This window comes from Eulemur rufifrons, chromosome 1 (assembly GCF_041146395.1).
Source record: "Eulemur rufifrons isolate Redbay chromosome 1, OSU_ERuf_1, whole genome shotgun sequence".
Classification (NCBI taxonomy): domain Eukaryota; kingdom Metazoa; phylum Chordata; class Mammalia; order Primates; family Lemuridae; genus Eulemur; species Eulemur rufifrons.
In genome coordinates this window covers 57,862,413-57,884,152 of record NC_090983.1, presented here as the reverse complement: position 1 = coordinate 57,884,152, position 21,740 = coordinate 57,862,413, and the positions used below count along the sequence as shown (strand labels likewise).

The 21,740-nt window shown below is 41.2% G+C and overlaps 1 protein-coding gene across 2 annotated transcripts in view; it reads right to left on the bottom strand.

The window, feature by feature from the left end:
- STK39 (serine/threonine kinase 39) overlaps window positions 1–21,740 on the bottom strand; it is a 269,188-nt gene that overhangs the window by 164,316 nt on the left and 83,132 nt on the right. For both annotated transcript variants that reach the window (XM_069471755.1, XM_069471765.1), the window contains exons 6-8: window positions 9,366–9,475; window positions 9,022–9,123; window positions 6,758–6,891 (exon numbers count right to left, since the gene is read on the bottom strand). In XM_069471755.1, the coding sequence (XP_069327856.1) occupies window positions 6,758–6,891; window positions 9,022–9,123; window positions 9,366–9,475 (346 nt within the window). The remainder of the gene's footprint in view (window positions 1–6,757; window positions 6,892–9,021; window positions 9,124–9,365; window positions 9,476–21,740) is intronic.

Here is a 21,740-nt window from a genome sequence, read left to right as displayed (position 1 = left end):
TTCTTCCAAACAAAATAGCTTCCTTCATCAATAGTTCCTTCCAAAAAAGCAGCTATGCAGGCAAAAATCTAATCAATCTAGAGTGTAGGATGGCCTGCAAGACAACTGGTCTGATCTCTGCAAAAAGTCAAGTGTCACAGGAGAAATGGGGAGATGTGAAGGACTGGTTCTAGATTAAAACAGACTTAACAAAACATAAAACCAAATGTTAACACACAGCCCTTGACTGAATCCTGGGCTTGGGGAAGATGGGGCAGGAGCTACAAAAGACATTTGGAAATAATCAGAAATATATGAATATGCTAGATATTAGACAATTTTAGGAAAGTATTGTTCATTTTCCTAGATGTGGAAAAGTATTATGGTTAGGTAGGAACATGTCCATATTTGAAGGAAGTGTAAGCTGAAGTATTAAGTCTATTACTTACTTTCAAACAGTTCAGCAAATAAAATGTAGGTAGATACAGCAATTATAGAAAATATTAATAATTGTTGAATCTACGTGATGGTATAAAAGTAAACATTGTACTGTTTTTTCTTTTTCACCTTTTCTGTATGTTTTAAATTTTTCAAAATAAAAATTGGGGGGGGTAGGGAAGCATTACTGAATTATCACTAGGTGTTCTCTCAGGCAATGATTACCAAGGGCATAAATAATATTTATTATGTTGGGGGGGGTGCAAGTTTAAAAGGAATCCTCATATGTGAAACTATTGGAAACCAGTGCTTTGGAATCAGGAAGCTCCACTATAATGTTCCCAGGGACCAAACCCTAAGTGTAAGAAAGAATTAGGAAATGTCATTAAAGCATATCCATGAACAAATCCTGTAAGTCTACAGGAGGCATAAACTGTATTTCCGTGCAAAGAAATTTTCTATTTAAACTGTTATGCTTTTTTCTCAGATTTCAAGAACACTGGTTACACAAGAACCCTTCATCTCCATATCCCTTATAAGAAGCAGCTGCTAATTGCTAGCTGCTTTGCATAAATAAAGGTCTAAACAACAGGTGGGGCCATGAATTTGCAGCTTGTTAAACAGGCACTAGAACACTACAGGACAACTCTTCTACATGATTTAACTTTGGTTGTTATTTTACTGTATACTCTTTCAGATCATTGGCAATGTTTTTGGCCTCCAGGTACTCCAAATTCATCCTTTCATTCTCTCAGTAAATATTTATTGAGCATCCACTATTCATCAGGCATTACGCTGGGTGCTAGGCATACTACAGTGAATAGGACAGAGGTAAACAGTACCTTCAACAAGGCACAGTCTAGCAGATAAGAGTCAGTGTGCTGTTTGACTATAAGGAAAGCACAACACTGAAGCCCCTTTGGATGACTGGGAGGAAGAAGAGCTGCTCAGAGAACATGCAGCAGAACCACTACACAGCGGACTGAGAAACAGACCACGATGTCCTGTTTGGCACCTCATAACATGAAAAAAATTTTTAAAAACCAAGAAGCATCCAAAATAACTTAGATTTGATTTTTTAAAAGTGAAAAGAATCCTAACATGAAGAAAGAACTCAAGGCCACTGTCATGTTTGAAACCCTCCTCTAACTTTAGCTCTGGCTAATAATACAGAGCTAAAACAGCCTCCCAGCTAGTCTCTCTGCCACTTCCCTCATCCTCGTTCCAACCCATCATCCACCATCCACACTGCTTCCCAAGTTAGCTTTAAAAAAAAAACAAAAACAAAGCTGATCATCTCTTACCCATCCTAATGCATTTCAGTGGCCTAAGAGAGAAGCAAGTTTTCTAGATCCTGACTCCATCCTCATCTCCCCACACCCTACGGTGGGTGACTCTATCCTTCAACTACCATGATATTCTCACTCGTCGCTTGCTCCTTCGTGACAAAGCACACACAGCTTTTCTTGCTTCAAAATTTTTTGTAACCAACTGGCACACCCTTGCTTGTCAGTCAAGAGCCAATTTAAATGTCATCATCTTCAAAGATACCTCTCCAGCTCCTACAAGTGGAATGCATTACTCCCTACTCAATGCTCATGCACCATGCTACCCACACGCCCATCATGTAGTTATTGGTTCCAGTGTCTTCCCACCTGCACCCCACCAGGTTACACGCCCTTTCAACACAGGGACCACACAGGATTCCTTTTTACATCCCAATGCCTAGCACAGAACAGAAAGTGCTACAGCTCAAGTCCATACTATCCATATAATCAGATAAGGAGGTGAAAGCGATGCTGCTAGACATCTGGACACAGTACTACAACTCCTGGAGCTAGATTTGGCTAGCACCCAATTCTAAGCACCTGTTCAATACAGTGGCGAATAGGAGAAAGACGTAATGAAAACAAGACTCGCGCTAACAAAAAAAGGAAAGGGGACAGTGGAGGTGTTAAGGTGGGGAGCCCAAGTGCTACCCTGTCTCCTCTGCACCAGCCTCTTCCTTCTGCACGCAAAGGGTCAAGTGTAGGACGATGCAGAGAGAAGGCTGGGAAATGCCAGACATACCTTGAGATACAAGGCTGGGAAAATACTTTCCCTTCCCCAGCAAGGTCATTTCTGTGGTAACCAAACATGGAGAGGGGAAAGGCACGCTGCAGAGAAAACTCCTTTCTCTGCGCTCCACTCTACTTTTAGCTTCATCAGTAAATGCAAAAACACAAGGATGTAAGAAATTAGAAGTGGTTTAAAGAACCCACGTTCTTTTTTCTTTTTATATAGGCTTAAATGTTAACTCATTCCAACTCTACAGAAAGAATAACAAAATAGCAGGTCACTGGTTCCTTTTGTGCTTAAATCAGCTGAAGTGTTTATAGCATTGGGGTAAAATCCTCCCTGTGCCAAACTGTCTCCATGAGAGAGTATGAAAAAATGAAACTGGAAGACAGAGGAAAATGATGGAGGAAAGAAAGTGACAGAAGGTGTAAAAAGAGCTGAGATACCTGCTGCCCATATGGTTTTAGGGTTCTTTTTGCTGTCAGTTTTTTTTATTTATTTATTTGTTTGTTTGTGTTTTGTGCCATAGTGGGACCATCAATGCCACCTGCCTTTTAGCTGAGTACTGCAGGAGAAAGAATTCTGCAAGCACAGTCATGTCTCACATGACTGCTAACAATCATCTAGCAATCCAGTGTAACGTAAGTACAAACACTGTTTTACAAGAAATGCAAAAATGCTATCAGCAACCAAAATAATGGTCCAGGATTTGAATTACGATTCAATTGTAAATCCTTAAAAACAATACGGTAGTCTGCAAGTACCAACATTCTCAGAAGAAAATCTCTTAGAGGACTCAGCTAATACATATGGATGAACCAAAGTCCACTGAGACTTAAAATAATTTTCAAAGGACTCAAGATGAATATGATATAGCTTAAATAGTTCTAACAATTTGCATTAGTAAGTTCTAACAGCACTTTGACCTCAGGCAAAGCTGCTTTTCTCCCTCAACCCACTCCTCAAAAGAAATACTCCAGTCTTACTCATTTCTTAAGGGATTTATCTATGCAACATCCATCCCCTTGTTGCTCAAAGAAAGTGCTGGTTCTTTTTACAGTTGCCATCCATACAAAGCACGCAATCTACAAGATTAAGGCTCATTTTTTAAGAAATAGCAAGATGTTCTGCAATGCAAATATAAGCAATTCTTTATCTATGCCAATGCAGAACACAGACTCGGGTGAGGCAAAGGGCTCCAACACCCCAGTTCTACTTTATAAGGAAAGTCCCATGAGCTCTCAAGGATGACAAAAAACACAGCCTACTCTCAGATAGCCTGTGAGTGCATGTGTAAGAGTGAATCTGCTCTGGTCACTATTCTCCTGCAATATTGTTTCATTCGTTGTTCAAAAGGCACTCAGCAATGCCAGGGCTTTGGCACCAGTCAACTGGGTAGGTGATCTATACTCAGACAACAGAAATAATAAAAATTGGTAAAAAATTTTCCATTTACTCCTCAACATACTCAAATCTGGTTTCCGTTTCTAAAACTCTTTTCAATGGGTCCAAATTACCATTGAAAACTCCCAATTGTCTCCAATGTTCAAGAAATAGTACTGAGTATATAATACAGACCAGACACTGAATATAAAGATAGTGGCACAGGTTTTCCTTCTAAAAAACTTACAAACTCATGAGAAATTTAGGTGTGCAAATCAATAAACGTACACAGTGTAATAAATGCTACAAAAGACAGATCTTCAATATACTGTAGTTATTGCATAAAAGTTGCAATAACTCCACTTGGTCAGGAAAAAAGGCAAACAATGGATGGCAATCTCATTTCCGGGGCACTTAGGGACTTCCCAGGCACGAGGCTATCGTGCATTGTCTCCTCCCATCCTCACAGTGATCCTGTGAAGCAGCTATGATTAGGCCCAACATACAGACAAGGAAACTAAGCCAGGCGGATGATGATAAGACAGAGCTAAGAATCGCAGCCAGATGTACCCAACTCTAAGAAGATGCGGCATCTGAACCAAGCATCGAAAGACGGGTGGAAAGTGGACAGAGGAAGAGCAGGAACTATTGAACAGCATAAGCAAAGGCAGAACGGATTAAAAATACAGTTTCTTTCAGAATTGTGCAGCAATTAAATGTGTACTTATTAATTTAGTAATGAATACATGCTTTAAAATTACATCCTATATAAAAAATATTCAGCAATAGTGTTTTTTTCTATTCTTACATTTCACAAATCATTTATTCCCCCTAAACTCCTCACGTACATCAACATCTGTGTCTTTTCATTAAAAGAAAGAACCACCTGGGAAATTGGTGCACCACTAACAGTCTGTTATAAAGAACAACTGCACAATAGTGTGAACTATTAGGTTATAGAGAACATACCTAAAAAAGGTCCTTACACTATTAATACTTTGTATATCAGTAATATTATTAAGAGAGTACTCTGGGGGAAAGACTTTGTAAGAATTTGAATATATGGCGTATGGCTCTTTTATAAAGGATTTTTTTTTTTTTTTTTTTTTTTTAGAGTATAGGGAACCTGACATTTGCACCTATATAATAAAACCTGGAAAGACTTTCAAGATCATTAAGAAGTAAAAATGGTTTGCTAAGTATAATGTATGTCAATATAATTTATTTTGACCAAATTACAAACCTCCTAAAGAAATATATTGTTAGATCATAAAGTACACTACCAATTCTACCCAAAGAACTACTATTTTCTTTAAAACCTGGAATTGTGTGACATTGCACATCACAACCACTAGGTGGAATCTAAACTACTACAGTTCAAGGATCAGAAAGACCATCAGTAATAACCCAGTACTAACTAGAAAGGCAAGTACTTCTCTCACTGGGCTACAGAGGATCAAATTCTGCTTTCTTGGTGATGTCAAAACTTTACTTTTGGAGATGACACCAAACAAAAGGGAAAGACAAGCAAATATTGAAGAACAAAATTAGAATCTAAGAGCATTTTCACCCAAAAGGATAGTGAAGAAATAATCTCAATAGAAGATCAAACTGGAGGGAAAACAAGCCCTACAGATCAAATGTAAAGGCCAGCTGAGATGTTCAAGCAGAAATAGCCTATAGGTGTAACAAAATAATCATCCCTTTCACCATAAATAGTTCACGATGCTTGACAGCAAGCAGTCTTTAGGCCTGGCTCCATAAGAAAGGTGACGGATGAGGAAGAGATTCAAGGTAAATTTAGTAAATGTAAAGGAATGAAGAGAGCATCTATTAATACAAAGAATGGGTAAAATTAGGGAAACTGTGTTTAATCTAGAGAAGGGTAGCCTACTCAAACAGTAAACTACTATGTAAAGGTAAAAGGCTTAGCAAGTTTCTTAAAGAATTTAAGAGAAAAATAAAGGAATCACTTGTACCAGCAGAGTCCTTCCCTGAAAAAGAAAGTTTCAGAAGAGAAGTCAATTATGACATTTAAAAACGTAAGTATCCGATTGGACCCTTGGGTGGATAAGGGTAGATAGTAACTTCTCAGAGGCCTCTCCAGGTCTACATTAGGATAATGCCACACACAGCCCAGTCCTTACAGAGGGACCTTACCCAGGCAAGTCCTGTGGGGGGGTCACATCATCAACATTCTCCTTTAAGGGATAAAGAACAGTGGGCTCCATTATCACTACCCAGGATATTTCAAAGTCACAGAAATTAAGAAGGAAGAAAGGAACTCAGAACTAACAGACTCACTACAGTGCAGGGCAATAACCCAAGAATAAATAAGAAATACTGAAGTTAATTTCAAGCCATTTGCTTCTGTTTACATGATTAATCTTTCTAAGGTAAAAATCTCCTTAATCTTCTTTACTGATAATCTTTTAAATAGCACAAACAACTTGTTCTGCAACTAAAAGGAAGCTCATGCAAAATTCAATAGCTCTGCCTGGTTTAGACTGGAGCTAGCAGGATATTCAAATCCTGAGAGGTCAGCTCAACCTACACAGTGCACAATATTAGCTCAGCTTCTGAATGCAGCACTGCCAATTTCTCTTGATTTCAGCTTTACTTCAGTTCCTTTGATGACAGAACCCACACCTAACAAGCACAGTGAATCTTATTAACACCAAAAATGTTCCTCTGCCTCCCTCGTCCTGCACTCACTTCTCTCCCTCTCGGACCCACACTGCCTTCCACTGGCAGGCAGGAAACCTGGGGGCCAGAGCAGGGTTTCCCTCGAGACTAGAAGTACCTTTCCAGTGTCCTCACACAGCCTTTCCCCATCCACAGACAGAGCTTTGTCATGACTCAAACCAGGTCATTAACTCATCCACTAGGTTTGACATACCTTTTGGAAGGATCTTTCTGAAGACACAGTGAAAGTAATTTTCTAAAGGACTTGCCGTACTTTTTCATCATTTCTTTATCCTCTACTCCTGTTTCTAGAGTGGGTGGATCGTTTTGCAAAGTTAACATTAACACCTGCAGCAGAAACAAATATGAAGACAGAAGCTCAGTATAGCAACTGCTACAATCGAGTTTTCAATTTTTCACACAAGCATCAAAGACCATTTTTTATTAGATACAAACGTACTTTCCCATGATTTTAACTTTCCAGAAATTGTGTATTGAAAGTATTCATTTCCCTTTGCAAATCTGTTCATGTGCCCTTTAACCTTTTTGTTATTCTACTAAAAAAAACTTAAAAATTTGCTCTATGTGTTAAGAATGATCTCCTAAAGGGACCCAGACAGAGCTTTCTGGGAACTGGTTCTCAGACTGCCTGGAGCAGCATGTAGCTCCAGCACTGGCTGGTTGGGAAGGCGGGTGTAGAAGGGAGAGAAAGAGAGCGCCAGTGAAGTAGGGAATGTTCGTGTGTACACATCATTCATAAGTAAGGAACTGCCTGTACTCAAGGCTTCTGTAACACATTACCAGCCCTAAAAATAAAACCACAACATCCCAGGAGGTAACATGATTTCCTTTAAAAAAAAAAAAAATGAGAAAACATACAGAAAATTGTTAAAAGGCTTGGCAAAATGAAGACAGCAAGACACTGAAAGAAAGACAGCCAGAATATAACTGAGTTGCTAAAAATCCCATAATCAGATCAAAAGGACATGCTGCTTTTGGAGGGGGACAAAATAAAATAAAACACAACTTTAAATCAAAATGGTAAAAATTCCACTCTTTCACACTAACATCAAAATTATTTGCTTTGAAAAAAAAAAAGGAGAATGTGCAGGAAACTACTGATCTATAAAATGAACAAACTTCCTTAATGTATAAATCAGCCTTAATTTATGCAAATGATATACATGTCAAGACTCTTTTCAAACACTTTCAGAAGTGTGAATAGATAAAGGATGAAAGTGACAGTTTATTGTTTGTGGAGGATAATAGCTGACAGGAGAATGGGGGGGACTGTGAACTTCAAATAAGAGCCCTAGAGGATTTGAGGCTGGGGCTAACAAGGCGACTTTGGATTCAGGTGGGAAACACTAAGAAGTGGGGAAAGAAGGAAAACAAGAAATAAGAAAAACTGCACGGAAGGAAAAGTCCTCAGAGTTACTTCTGTGCTTTTTCTCCAAAAGGTCATTTCAATTGTTTACACTTCAACTTTAAATTTTCTGTTAGCAAAATCAGGTATGTACACACACACACACACACACACACGCACACGTGCACAGCATATGAACACATATATATAAAATTTTAACTCTTAAAAATATGCATATAAATATGTAGAGAAGAACATGGAATAAACCACACTAAAACCTTAATAGAGATGGCCTGTAATTGATGCAATTATGGGTGATTATTTTTCTTCTTTAGTTTTACTTGTACTTCCAAATTTTGTACAACAAGAATGTATTACTTTTTTTAGTAAGTAAAACTAACTTTTTTTATCCTCAGGTTTTTTTAATCCTCCTAAACTTTTCTAATTGCCATAAATAACCATGAGACGACCAAAGGCCACATTCTCTGTAAAATAGCTTTAAAATTTCCACTGAACTATTTCAGCCTCAAAACAAAATCCAGTTGGGTAAATTAGCCCTGATACCACTATCTCAGAACCAAGAGAAATAATGAGGTAGGCCAGTTAAAAAATTAACAAAAACTTGAAAATAGTACCCAAAGCACATGTGACTTCCTAAAAAACACTGTGGCTTACTACACACTACACTAGGAGAGCAGGGGTGAAAATGTAGACCATTTTTTTTTTTTTAAAGCCTGAAAATCTGGGAAATCCATTTGCAAAGTTGACATCACTATAATCTATTTTTTTAGATTTTCTTTGGCAATCTGGGGTCGTTCTGCTATCAAAAGAGTAATGGACAGCATTTGCCATGGTGACCAACCTCCATCAACCCATCTGATCACATTCTTTCCTCAACTCTGTACTAAGAATGTAAACCAAGCTTCAAAGCTGGGAATGTACTACGGTTGTCCTGTTCTGCCCACTAAGATCAGACAGCATTCAAGTTGGCTGCATCCTTCCATTAATTCCCCTCAGGTCTAAAAGAAAAATGACGATGTACAAGAGAATGAGAGAACAGATTCCATCCAACTGCATTTCAAACCCGATATATTATTTCCAATTATAATTACTTTCATAGGAGGATATTTGTGATAAGGCGCTGCTCCTGTTGCTAATTCAATAGCAGTTATTCCAAAACTCCACATGTCAGCCTTGAAGTCATAGCCTCTCACCTAAGAAATCATAAAAAAAATAGTTATACAGCAGGCATGTTACACATCACAAAGTCCGTATTATGTCAGAAATCCACAGCTTTTCATGCACAACTTTCACATTAGTTTGCTAAGAGCTAGCAATCAGGTGTTAAATCTTAGGGACATGATGCATGCTACTAAAATGATCTGACTGAAATGTTAGTACATAAATGATATGTATTATGTCCATCAAAATATCACTTTTTTTTTTTTTTTTTTACCTGTTCCATGACTTCAGGGGCCATCCAACATGGGGTGCCAACGAATGTTTTTCTCACTTTATTTCGGGTAACATCACCCCCTGTTGCTAAGAATGCACTTACCCCAAAATCTGAAAGGTAAAAAAAGTCACCCTTATTGTATGTAAGACACTATTGCTTATCAATTCTGACTTTTTGAATGTATTTCTTCCTGGTGAGATTTCCAGGGTGAAGAATTGCTCCAAATTCTCTCAGGTATGCACCAGGGCAGACCTGCCAGCTGCCATCCCCTACACCTTAGAGCTTTGGTCCGAAAGCCCCAGGCCACAGATCAGTACCAGTCTGTGGCCTGTTAGGAACCGGACTGCACATGAGGAGGTGAGCAGCAGGCCAGCCAGCGAAGCCTCATCTGTATTTACCATTGCTCCACATCACTTGCATCACCGCATAAGCTCGACATTCTGTCAGATCAGCCGCTGCATTAGATTCTCATAGGAGCGTGAACCCTACTGTAAACTGTGCATGTGAGGGATCTAGGTTGCGTACTCCTTATGAGAATCTAATGCCCGATGATCTGAGGTAGAGCTAGTCAGTGCTGGGGAGCGGCTGCAAATGCAGATTATCATTAGCAGAGAGGTTTGACTGCACAATAAATGTAATGTGCTTGAAGCATCCCAAAACCATTCGGCCCCTGCTCTGGTCCATGGAAAAATTGTCTTCCATGAAACCAATCCGTGGTGGCCAAAAGTTTGGGAACCGCCCCCTTAGAGCACACCATCATGGGTAATGGGCCGGTAAGCCTGCCAGCCCAAAAGCTCACCATACCAAATTATATTTTCTACTAAAAAGGTATCAAAAGTCATAACTAATCATAAAGAATTATACGATCAATCAAAATATAAACACATTTCCAAAGCCCTAAATGTAAAAGGTCTGGGCTTTTAGCTAAGATACATTGTGGAAAGTCATTTAGAAGAATACCACTGGAGGCAGTAAAACTCTATGTGGTGTGGTTCCTTTTTATGTTTTGCTTTTATGACTATTTTCTAGCTTCTTTTATTCCAAGTCATCAATGTTTGGGAAGTTAATTTTTTTTAATAAAGAACGAATAACATCCATCTTCCACATTCCCATGTCCTTGCTTACACAGAGCTAGCACCTTAGCCAAAATCATAATGGTAAATCCATAAATCTAGGTACATAAAGGCAATATGCCTAGATTCGTGCATGTACAGTGATCAACACAAAGGAAAAGCGTAGTCAGCAAAGATTGTTTTTTTTTTTCAATGTTTGCTTTCTGGACAATTTTCATAAATACAGATGGAATGGTTTATAGAATTAAGTAATATTTTTCTTGATACCCATTATATACTGTAAGTTCTTTTTGTGAGATGAATTAATTAGGCATTTCAGATAAGGTTGAGTGACAGCAATTACCAAAGAACAACCTCAAGTACAAACCAAGGTCAAAATGCATTAGTATTTGCTTTAGGCCTATAACATTAAGTTATAGAATTGTGTGACTTAACAACATTGTAACTAGTTCCCTGAGTGGAAATATAGTGGCTCTTTCATTTTATTTACAATTTAAATTTACTCACACTCCCAATGGGATTTCAACTACAAGTAAAAGGAATGAAAATTGACAAATGGAGTCTTTGTTCTAACGGCTACTCTCATGTTTATATTGAACAAATGTGTATTTTGAAAAATTGCTATTTAATTTAATTTGCATACATGTGTCAAACTCTAAAATTCTTTGAATTCATAAACTGTGGTCAGAAAACTGAAGTCTTGTGAAAAGAAACCTCTGGAACCAGTTTATCAGTTTCCCGTGAGTGGGAGAAGATGCAATTCATTCTCTTACAAAAGACTTAGGTGAACCAAATTATTTGTAAGCATCTACTATAGCTGGCTAGAGGAAAAGAACTGATAAGTCTTTCAAAATTATTAATTTTAACCTAATTTATATTTCTGAAAAGAAGTTCAACAATGAATACATTTTTAATTAAAATAATTTTAAAACAGGATAATATTAAATAAATATATATCATCTGTAAATAATTAAACATATGGGTAAAAGCAGCTTTAAGGAAAAATACATGGTTTTACAAGCAGTTGAAGCCACCTGCACCCTAAGTCTCTTCCTAAAAGATGTAATCTAGATAAAAATCCATAGTTAACATTGGATATTTTTCCAACTCCTTAAAAATAATACTTGTTTACATTAGACATTTTAAAAAGCTAGAAAAACAGCTTAGAAAGATGTATATGGTAGCAACTCATTATTGACAATACTCCTTCAATATATCTTCCATGATTCACATATTTATTCATAGCCTCCACTTTGAACACTCACTTTAAAGTCATAACCAGATGGTTAAATGTTTTTAAATCTCAGAACAAAAATTTCAGGAGCAGAAAACACCAATCTTAACATCTACTCACTCTCATGACTATAGAATAAATACCCGGTTTGCTCCTATGTATGGCTAATGTGTATGCAGAAAGATTTGCTTGCGTGTCCTGAGAAATAGAACATTTTGCCCAAAGTACATAGTGTGCTTATACAACAGGAAAATTCATATAGTCTATTGAAACAGCTTATGTATGACAGTGAGAAAAAGGTGGCAGCACAGAACCGTGAAAAGCTGTCCTTGTTTCCTAAGGGGTTCATCTATACAGCCAAAGGGAATGGAGCCAGACACACCTGGGTCCAACTCATGAACATTTCTCTGGCAACAGGGAATCAAAGGCACAGAAGGAGCCAGTCCATCTTCCTACCTTCACAATAACTGGGGGATATGGGTAAAAGCTGCTTTAAGGAAAACAACCAGAAAGAATACTGTCATCCTAGTAAACTAAAAAGCTCTAACATCTTTTGAATCTACCCGCCTTTTTCCTTCCCCACAGCCTCTGCCTTGGTGTGAGCCACCATTATGTCTTGCCAAGATTCCTGCAGCAGCCTCCAAAGTCCGTGCACCACCCTTCTGTCCCCAGATCCAGGCTCCAGCAACCAGTCCTTTCTATGCCACAGACCTGAGCCCTCCTTGAAAGCCGTTAAAGCTCCCTGTCCCCTCAGGATAAAGTCCAAATCAGCATGACTTGAGACCCTGTCCCTTTTCCTCTCCCGCCCCATCTATCACGACTCTCAGATTCAGAAGGGGAGCTCCAGCCCCGCTAAACTACTCCCTTTTTGTTCCCCGATTCCATCACCTCCTTAACCTTGCCAGTGTTGCCTGTGCACATGATGCTTTGTTGTCCAGGTATGATGCCCCTCCTGCATGAACAGGACCATCAGCAGAGGGCATTCTGTGCGTCCTTATTAATGACAGAAGCATCTCTGGTTGTCCCGGCTCTTGGTGAGTGTCTTATGTGCATCCGTCACCTTCACCTGATTTGTCACGTACGATTTAAGTCTATTTGGTCATTGTCTTATTTTGACATGTGAGTGCTACTAAGCCTTGTGGAGGATCTGCAGAATTTTGAGGTATTTTGAGAGTGGTAGCTCTACCAGGAAACATCACAATACTAACAGGCAAGAACTGAGTATTACAGGGGGTAGGCCTAACACTAGACGACCCCCCAAATGTACGACTCCAGCAAGGGACTTAAACTTTCTGGGCCTCTGTTTCCTTAGCAGGCTTTTTATTTAAACCTATTCTTATGTTACTTGCACACTTATAAGACTCTCCTATTTCTTTTTAACATATATAAATATTCCTTACAACAACTGTTAAGTAGATCAATAAGCTACTGTATTCTGCCATTTAAGAAACGAGGCAAGTGGACTGAGGGGATAAGCATTAACATTTTACAGTGGAAGACAGAAAACAGGAGAAAGCTGGTTTCTCGACCTTCAGAATATTTCCAACAAGGTAGGATAAGGCACGAAACACAGGACAACAGAACGTGTAAAATCAAACGCTGTGTTGTGTGTGTGGAAGCAGCAGAGCTATGACCGCAACGGCCATGAAAGGCCGTATCCAAAGTGGGCCGCGGACCCAGCCTTGCAGATGAGGTGAAGCGCTGGACAGCAAGCCTCACAGGAAATGAACTCCAGACGAAGAATCAGCCTGAGCAAAGCACGAGCACTGAGCCAAGGAGGAAAACTGACAGCTGTGAGGGTCAGAGACCCGCATAGCTACAGGGGCCAGGCAGGAATCTACAGAGGGGAGGGGGGTCCGGAAAGCCAGCAGTGCGATCTCAGTGACAAGGGCACTTGACACTTGGTCTCTGTGTTGGGAGACCTTAGGGAGTGCGGCCCCCCGTGTGGAGGCTGGAGGATATTCTCAGCACCCTCCCACCAAGGTCAAAAGCAGGCTTCTGCTGCTCAGCAAGAGGCAGTTGCCATGGAGGAATGTGGACCTGGAGTTGCTGGATCTCCCAGTGTTCCCAGAGAAGCCAAACATCAGGATCTTTATGTGAAAGCTCCCTTTCGTATTATTGTTGGCAACAAATGCATTTAAAAAAAAAAGTGGAAAAGCAATTCCTCCTGCCTAATTTAATCTGCAAAACTAGTCTGCCGACTACATGGTTATGATGTCTAAAATTTACCTAAAATACTTCAACATACACCACGTGATATTATGTCTGTGACAGCACGACCCGGGTGATCAGCTGGCACTCTACGCAGGAATGGCCCGAGCTGGGGGTTCTGATAGCACTGGATTCAGGGTGCCGGAGGCAGCTGCTTGAAGCATTTCTATTATCTGTACCTAAACATGGATAAGTACAACCAAGGTGAATGTCCAAAATGGGTTATCATTAGGGAAAACAGTGACTTGTTGAGGGGCACAATGCATGTTAGAAATGGGCTTTCCTTGGTGAAAATAAAGGTTTTTAGCACATAGGGAGAGGCTAAGACAGTTTAGGTATACTCCCCACCTTGGCATGAATAGAATAAAAGAATCTGGTCAGGCCCAACTGCAGCCTATGTCCCTATGTCTGATTGGATTCCTAATAGCAAGTGTAATGGTAAAAGAAAACTGCATGTAGAGTCTTGGCATGTCTGACTCTAATGAATTTTTCACTCACCTGGAAGGGAAGAGAGCAGGGATTTCCTTGAGCTTACAGAACAAACTGTCAGAACTATTGAGGGGCTTGCTAATGAATGGCAGAATTTGGTCTGAAGCTTGACTTCTTAAAACCTTAGAGGGAGGCCATGGGCCAGAAGCCAATCTTCTCCTACCTCGAACTTCCACAGCAGCTACTATCACTTTTGAAAAGGAACCTGAGTTGTGCACAAATTGGCTTAGGTCAATTCAACCTCTGATTAGAAAGTAATGGAATCAATGTTTGAGAGCTCAGCACTCCTAAAATGTCTTTATAATGGTTTAAAAGATCTATTGATTCCTAAGTGGCTGGCTGGGGGTCTGAGGCAGCGGAGCCCCCATAGCTTTGGGGGTCCCTGAGAGTTCCTTGCTACAACAGCCTCCTTTCCCCAGAGACCATGATTTTAGCAATAAAAAATAGGGGTAGCACTGGACGAGACTGTCGAGGGGCCCAACCACAGAGTCTGAGCATCAGGTAAGCGAACTTGTACCTGATGCAATTAACAACTGTTGCTCTCTCTAAAGAAGAAGAAAATTTATAAAAAGAACCATATGCAGGGCTGTTCAGGAAAGGAGAAGGACTAGAGGCAAGCAAGTCCACAGCTATAGCCCAGGAGTAAAATCAATAGAGCCTGTACATGGATAGAGACTCTGGAACAGGATTAGACAAATTCTTAAGAAAATATGATGATTTCGTGGATATTGGAATTAAAAAACAGGAAGGAACACATAAGATTAAATGACTTGCCAAGGAACACACAGCAAGTTATTGAGGGTCTGAATAAAATCCAGTCTTTCATTAAGGAGTTAGCCACTTAGCCCTCGTCTCCTTTTCTGGAGAGTTCAGTGTGTTTTCCTTTATTGAAAAGGAAATGCAAAATGGAATAATGGGGTTAATATTCCACAACTCCTAAGCTCTTCCCTGAGTAAAGATCAAGTTATGATTACCCAACACAGAAAAACTGGTTTGAGGTTCTCTGGTTAATCCTAAATGTCATAGTTACATCACCAAAAATAATCCCTTTATAATTTGGTTTGATTCCCGGTTGTTGTTCCCCCCCCCCCAACCCCCATGAGAGACTCTCAAGACTTGACTGGCAAAACTGAAATGTATTAAATACTTCTAAACACCCAGGAGCGCTTTTAGGGCTGCCAGCAGCCGGCCTTCCTGAGTCCCACAGGTTTCCTTAAAATGTAATACCACCAACGTTGGATGAATAAAGAAGTACATTGTGACTTAAATTATGCAAGCTGTATAATAATGAGTACAAAACAGAAGCAAATATTGTCTTAATTCTCTTAGAAACAGACTATAGAAAGTTTTTTTAAAAATGTATTTCATTCTTTTCATATTATTTTTGCACTAGGATGTGTGTCAGTGTGTGGTGCCCGCTAACGTTCAGCATCCACAGGGCGTGCACAACAGCATGCAGGGTTGGGTTTGGACACCACGGGCTTCCAGAGTTTTGATTTAGACACAATTGGGAAAATGCATTAATTTAAATAGAATGACTATCACATGACCTGAACAACACAAACAGAAGAAACATGCTAATATGCCCAATACACTATACTCAGAACTAAAGGTGCCATCCTTTGCTGGTAATTTCCAGATGCCCTTTCCCCCAATTCTCTTGGTCACAGAGAAGGAAAACACCAACCAGGGAAAATCATGGCTTTAGCAGATACAGGATCAGAGGATGCCTCTTCCAACTGCGCTCCAGCCTACTCATTCCACCAGACGAACCTTCCTGAAGTGCAGTTCTGATCACAGCACTCCCTGGTCAAACTCTTTCTCCCTCCAAGGCAGGTAAAAATAACAAGGAAGCCCATCCCAGGCCGTGACTGACATGTGTGTGGAAGGCAACAGGCTTCCAGAACTGTTTCCTTCTGACTGCAATCAATGCCTATATAATCATCACATACCTCAGCGAAGTGCTTTTAGCTTCTTTAACTGGCCAAATCACCATTTGTCAGTTTTATTTTTTTTAACTGTATAGTTAAATCCAGCCTTTGCCTACCAGTTCTTCTGTTTATTTTTGTTTTTAAATCAAATAGGGGCAACTTTTCACTTTCCTGGAGCCTCGCCGTTGTCAGAATGTCACCAGACCTCCAGGCACTGTCAGCCAAGCCTAAGAGCAAACGGGGAGAGGGACCCCTCCCTGCTGGGAACCCCTCCCTGCAGCCCCAGGCAGAGAGAACCTGGTGCTGCACTGACTTGGAGGGGGCAGAGGGGATGCCTCAAGCCCCCCAGGCGGATGTCGCACGTCTGGGTACCTGCGCTGTGCTCAGCACAATGCAGCACACCCAGGGCAAGAAACAGGGCACAGGGCCCAGCAGGCCATGTCAGGGTGTGGCGAGACCTGGGACAGTAGCCACCAACACTCACTGGGCTGGCTTCCTTCTTGAAATAATGCCACTTTGCACACAGGAGTAGCTTTCTATCTTACAGCGGCATTCCAGTGCACCCACAAATGTGAACCCGTCGAGAGGTCCAACGTGTGGTGAGGTGCATGTGGCCCCCGTCCAGAGGCATATTGTGGGTCCTGACTGTTTCTAGTGAGTCTGCCACCAGTGATCCCTAAAACTAACGGGGAGAGGACAGGCAGCTAGGGAGGCCACAGTGCGTACAAAGGAGCCAGACTTTCACACCGAGGGGCGCTCTAAAATCGAACAGGCCTGAATCTTAAGCCCCAGTGATACTCCCTGTTCATTTACTTAACTTCTTTGAGCAACAGTTTCCCAAGCTTTAAAATGGGGAGCTTAGAATCTAGTAGGTTCTCAATAATATTAGTCCTGTAGGACACACTGTTGGTTGACCACTCGACATCCATACCCTGTTCTTCTCTACCAGAATCTCGACTGTGTTTGCCAGGCCTTGGGGGAGTAATCTTACTGAGCTAAGTCCCTCATGGCGCATGGCTCTTTTTCACTGGGGATGGTCTGAGGGTCTGCCTAGGAGATCCAAGGGGAATACCGTGCAGGCTCTTGTGGGGAAGTTTTCCTCCTGAATAAAAGACCCACCCTACAAGGCTCCTCTGCTTCCCAGTCCCCTTCCTGTTTGGGAACAGCCTTGTGAAGATATGATGCTGGGCGTGGAGACAGCCCATGAGGGCAGGCGCTGCCCGGCATGCTGACGGTGCAGAAAGGAAAGTAGAAAAGGGTCCATGACCCCTGTGATACCCCTGGGCCTCTGCACCAACCCTGAAACCAAAAGCCCCAGACTTCTTGTTATGTGAGATAATTAAATGTCTCTCTTGCTTAATCTCCTGTCAGACAAGTACTCTGTTATTTGTACCCAAAGGCTTCTTAACTCTTACAATCTCTTGTCTTCCCCCAAGTCTAGCCAGGTTTATTCATACTTCTCGACTGCTAAGGGTTAACCATTGCATCAGAGGCCAAAGTCATTGCAATCCCCAAAAGGACTTGGTAAAAAGCAGCAAGAAAACAGTTTAGCACACAGTGCAATTTTGGATTTTAAAACAGCTCCAGTATTAAGCACAGCTTTTAATGCTGGGGGCACAAATCAAAACAAATAAATGCACAGGCATCTCAGGAGGGGAAAAAAAACAACGTACTGCAAGGAGAATCTAAATCACTTTTTTCCAATAGTGCCTATTTGGGCTTACAATTGCATAAACCTCCAACAAACAGAACAACGTACTTCTAGGAAAATAGGAAAGAGAAGTAACTTCAACATTCTAGTCTAGACCCTTTCTACTCAATGTGAGGTCCACAAACCAGAATCATCAGCATCCCCTGAGAGCATCTAACTGTAGAATCTCCAGTCCCACTCCAGACCTGAATCAGAATCTGCACAGTAGCAAGATCCTCACTGCACACCTCGAGGCACACTGAAGTTGCAGAAGCACGGCTCTAGGTTACCATCTTCCTAGCAGGTGCCATGGCATGAGTCAGTAGGACTGGAAGACCTCAAGGCACAGCCGACTCCACAGCTTCCCTCTTTCACCTCTTAGATGAGGAGAACCATAGCAATGGAGAAAGAGTAGCAGGAAAAAAAAATTTATGTGTGCACATTCATGTATTTTCTCACACAGTAAGTCCACAGGCAACACCAGAAAGGTAAATCACATGCACACAGAACTGTCTACTCCAGTGATTCTCAACTGTGTCTAATGTGTCTAGCAAGAAAGACAAATTCATACACATGGCACACTTCTATGGGAATATGCAGATTTTTACAGAATCTGTTTTTAAATACATGAAAATAATTTATAATCACAATACTTATTAACAATGTATCAGTGACAGCTGCTCACTGGAGCTGCCATGGTACAGGGAGGGAGGCCATGGGTAAACACCACTCTCAGCACAGATTTTTATGGCGCCACTCCTTTCTCTCCCACTCACGAAAACCTCTGATGAATTGCATAAGGGTGATATCATCACATTATTGGAGCAACAACCTTGAATCTGCTCATCTTTTAAGCAAGTCAATAAATATGCTGGCATCTTATTTACTATTAGTAATCAATTATTCACACACCACTACAGATTGGGACACACCATCTCTTCTGCTCAAGATGGAGCCCGGCACCCCAAGCAGAACCAGACAGGACCAGAGAGTCCTCTGACACCCATAATCCCCCACCCTTCTACCAATCAGGCTCCTGGTTTTCATTTCTACTAATTCCTTCTTACACGCAAATGGTATTTGATGGCCCAGTTTGGCTCCACAGGCTGTGGTACCCATCTACAGCATTGTGTCCAAGGCAGTCATGATCAGAAAACATGATCCTGCAGTATGTCCCAAGTCTTGGCCTCAGAGAGTCATTTATCAGCTACTCTGAACAAATCCATGTTCTCTGTCTATTAAGCAGGGAAAGGTAGTCCTGACCTTCTTTGAAATACCAAAGAATGACAATTTCACAGCCTTTTCTGACAGCAGCAGCAGCAGAAAAGAAATGAGAAGACATCATCTTTTAAGTCGCTGAAGGTAGAGTTTCACTTGTAAAAATAAAAGAAACGCCAAGAGGCAAGCCTTCCCATGACTAGGGTCTTGTATGGGTAGACTCTGGACACTGCCACCAACAAGTTTCCTTCCTATGTGTTAGAATTTTACTTGTAAGGGAAAAGTTCTTAGCACCTGTTTGCACTTTATACAAGGAGTCAAATCATTTCACAATGACACAGAAAAATTGTAAGAAAAATTCAACAGAAGGATTCCTGGTAAAAATACAAAGGCCACACAAGCTGCCATCCCCTCCTGGATTCCTCAGCCATTCGCACAGTCAAGACAACACAGGCTTAAAAGGGACAAAAAGAATAAGTGGTGATCAACGTCCATTCATATCTGGCTCACAGTTAAGGTGACTGACACAGTCAATCAGCCACAGCAGTGACGGAGAACAGCAGTGTAAGATAATACCAAACTGCAGATGGTCTGCCCGTCTCTGTCACAGCCACAGAACCCTGCCCCAAAGCAGGTGAATTTCGGCTGAGGAGTAGTGTCAGAGGTCATGCCTGGAGGAGCAGCAGCAGCAGAAGGAAGAGGCGCTAGGAAGGCTGGAGCAGGAGTCCCCGGCCAGCTGTGCTGCAGGTTCTGGGCAAGAGCCAGCTTTCTCAGGGCCAGCCATGCACATGACCGAGAGCTCACCCACGGTCAACTTTCTAATAAATACGATAATCACACTGAACCAAGAAAAACCAGAGAACACTCAAGTCACAAATCTATTCTTCCCTGGCTCCTCAATGTGGGGGTGGAGGGTTATTTTTAAGGATGCTCTGATAAAAGCAGCCACAGGACAGATACTTGGTTTATTCTCCCCTCTGTGCTCAAGATCATCCTCTGATTTCAATACTTTAAAACAGGCCTGGAGGCATCTTTAGTGACTGCAGCTAATGGGGGCCATTCAAACATTCTCATGCAAGATAGATCCTTGGAAAACATCTTGTCAATTTTTTTTCTTTTACAACCGAAGGAACTGAGCCCAGAGGTGGCTAAACTGTCAAAAGGCATGGATTTAAGAAGCGTATAGGGGGTGGCGGGAGGGAGCCCAATGGCAAGGACTGAAAGTGAAGTCTGGGGAGATCTGAGAGGGATGTGCTATTATGACCTTCAGAATGACCTTAAAGAAGTGCACAATTGCTCAGCAGTCCTCAGACCCTTCATCTGAAAGACCTACTGTGCTGAACTGACAGAGCCATTGTTAGGAGAGCCCCAGGTAAGCATATCACGTGGATATTAGGTTTCCCTGGCCAAAGGCATGCTTCTCAAGTCAATGAGGGCTCCCGGCTGGCCACATCCGCAGAGACAGGCACAGGCAACTTAGATCAAATATTAATAAGTTTAAATTTCCAATGCAATATTCATATACCTGCAGGTGATCTTTTTCATACAAATCTCCATTCAACTAGCTCTACTATCAGAAGCATCCATTAAACCACAATAGCCCATCTGTACACTTTAAAGAGATGGTCCCTATGGAACATGATTAAAATAACACACCACCAGTTGCTACACGTATTTAAAGAAACAATTCCCATCGTTTCCACAAAGTTTTGAGAAGGATTGGTGAAATCTTCAAAGACTCTACAGAGTTTAAAGTCTGTAATAAAGAACACCTCATGTTTAAATTCCTAACATTGAAGAATCACTAAACTATGAGAATCATACATTAAACCCCACTGCTCAGTATTCTTTCAAGCTAAATTCACCATGTAGCCAGGCATTTGTTAATTTACCCAACAACTATTTACCAAGATCTTATTAAGTCCCATTTCCAGTTCTAAGCATTGGGACTACACAACAGAAACCCCTTCCCTTAAGGAGCTGAATTTTAAGATGGTGCTGGGGTCAGAAGAAGAGGTAAAAACAGGTAATAAGCAAAATTACAAAATATAATATACAGCAGCAGTTCTCAGACATTAGCATGCATCAGAATCACAAGAAGGCTTCTTAAAAACACAGATTGCTGGGCCCTACCTCCAGTTTCTGATTCAGCATGTCTGGCGTGAGAAAGCACAAGAATTTGCATTTTTATCAAGTCAATGCTGATGGCGCTGGTCTAGGAGCACACCGTGAGAGCCTCTAATGTAGGGTACACCGATGTGTACAATAAAGAAAAATAGAGGGGGGAACAGAAAGTCTGGGGTAGATGGTTGCAATCTGAGGCCATAAAAGGCTCACTGATATGACATTTGAGCCACGATCTGAAGGAGGTAAGGAAAAGAGTATTCCAGACGGAGGAGGGGAGACAGCCAACGCAAAGGTCCTGAGGCAGGAGCATGCCAGGCACGGAGGCCAGTTTGACTGGAGTAGAGCAAGGGAGAGGAAGAAGTAAGAGATGAGGTCAATGAGATCATGAAGGGCCAGATCTTG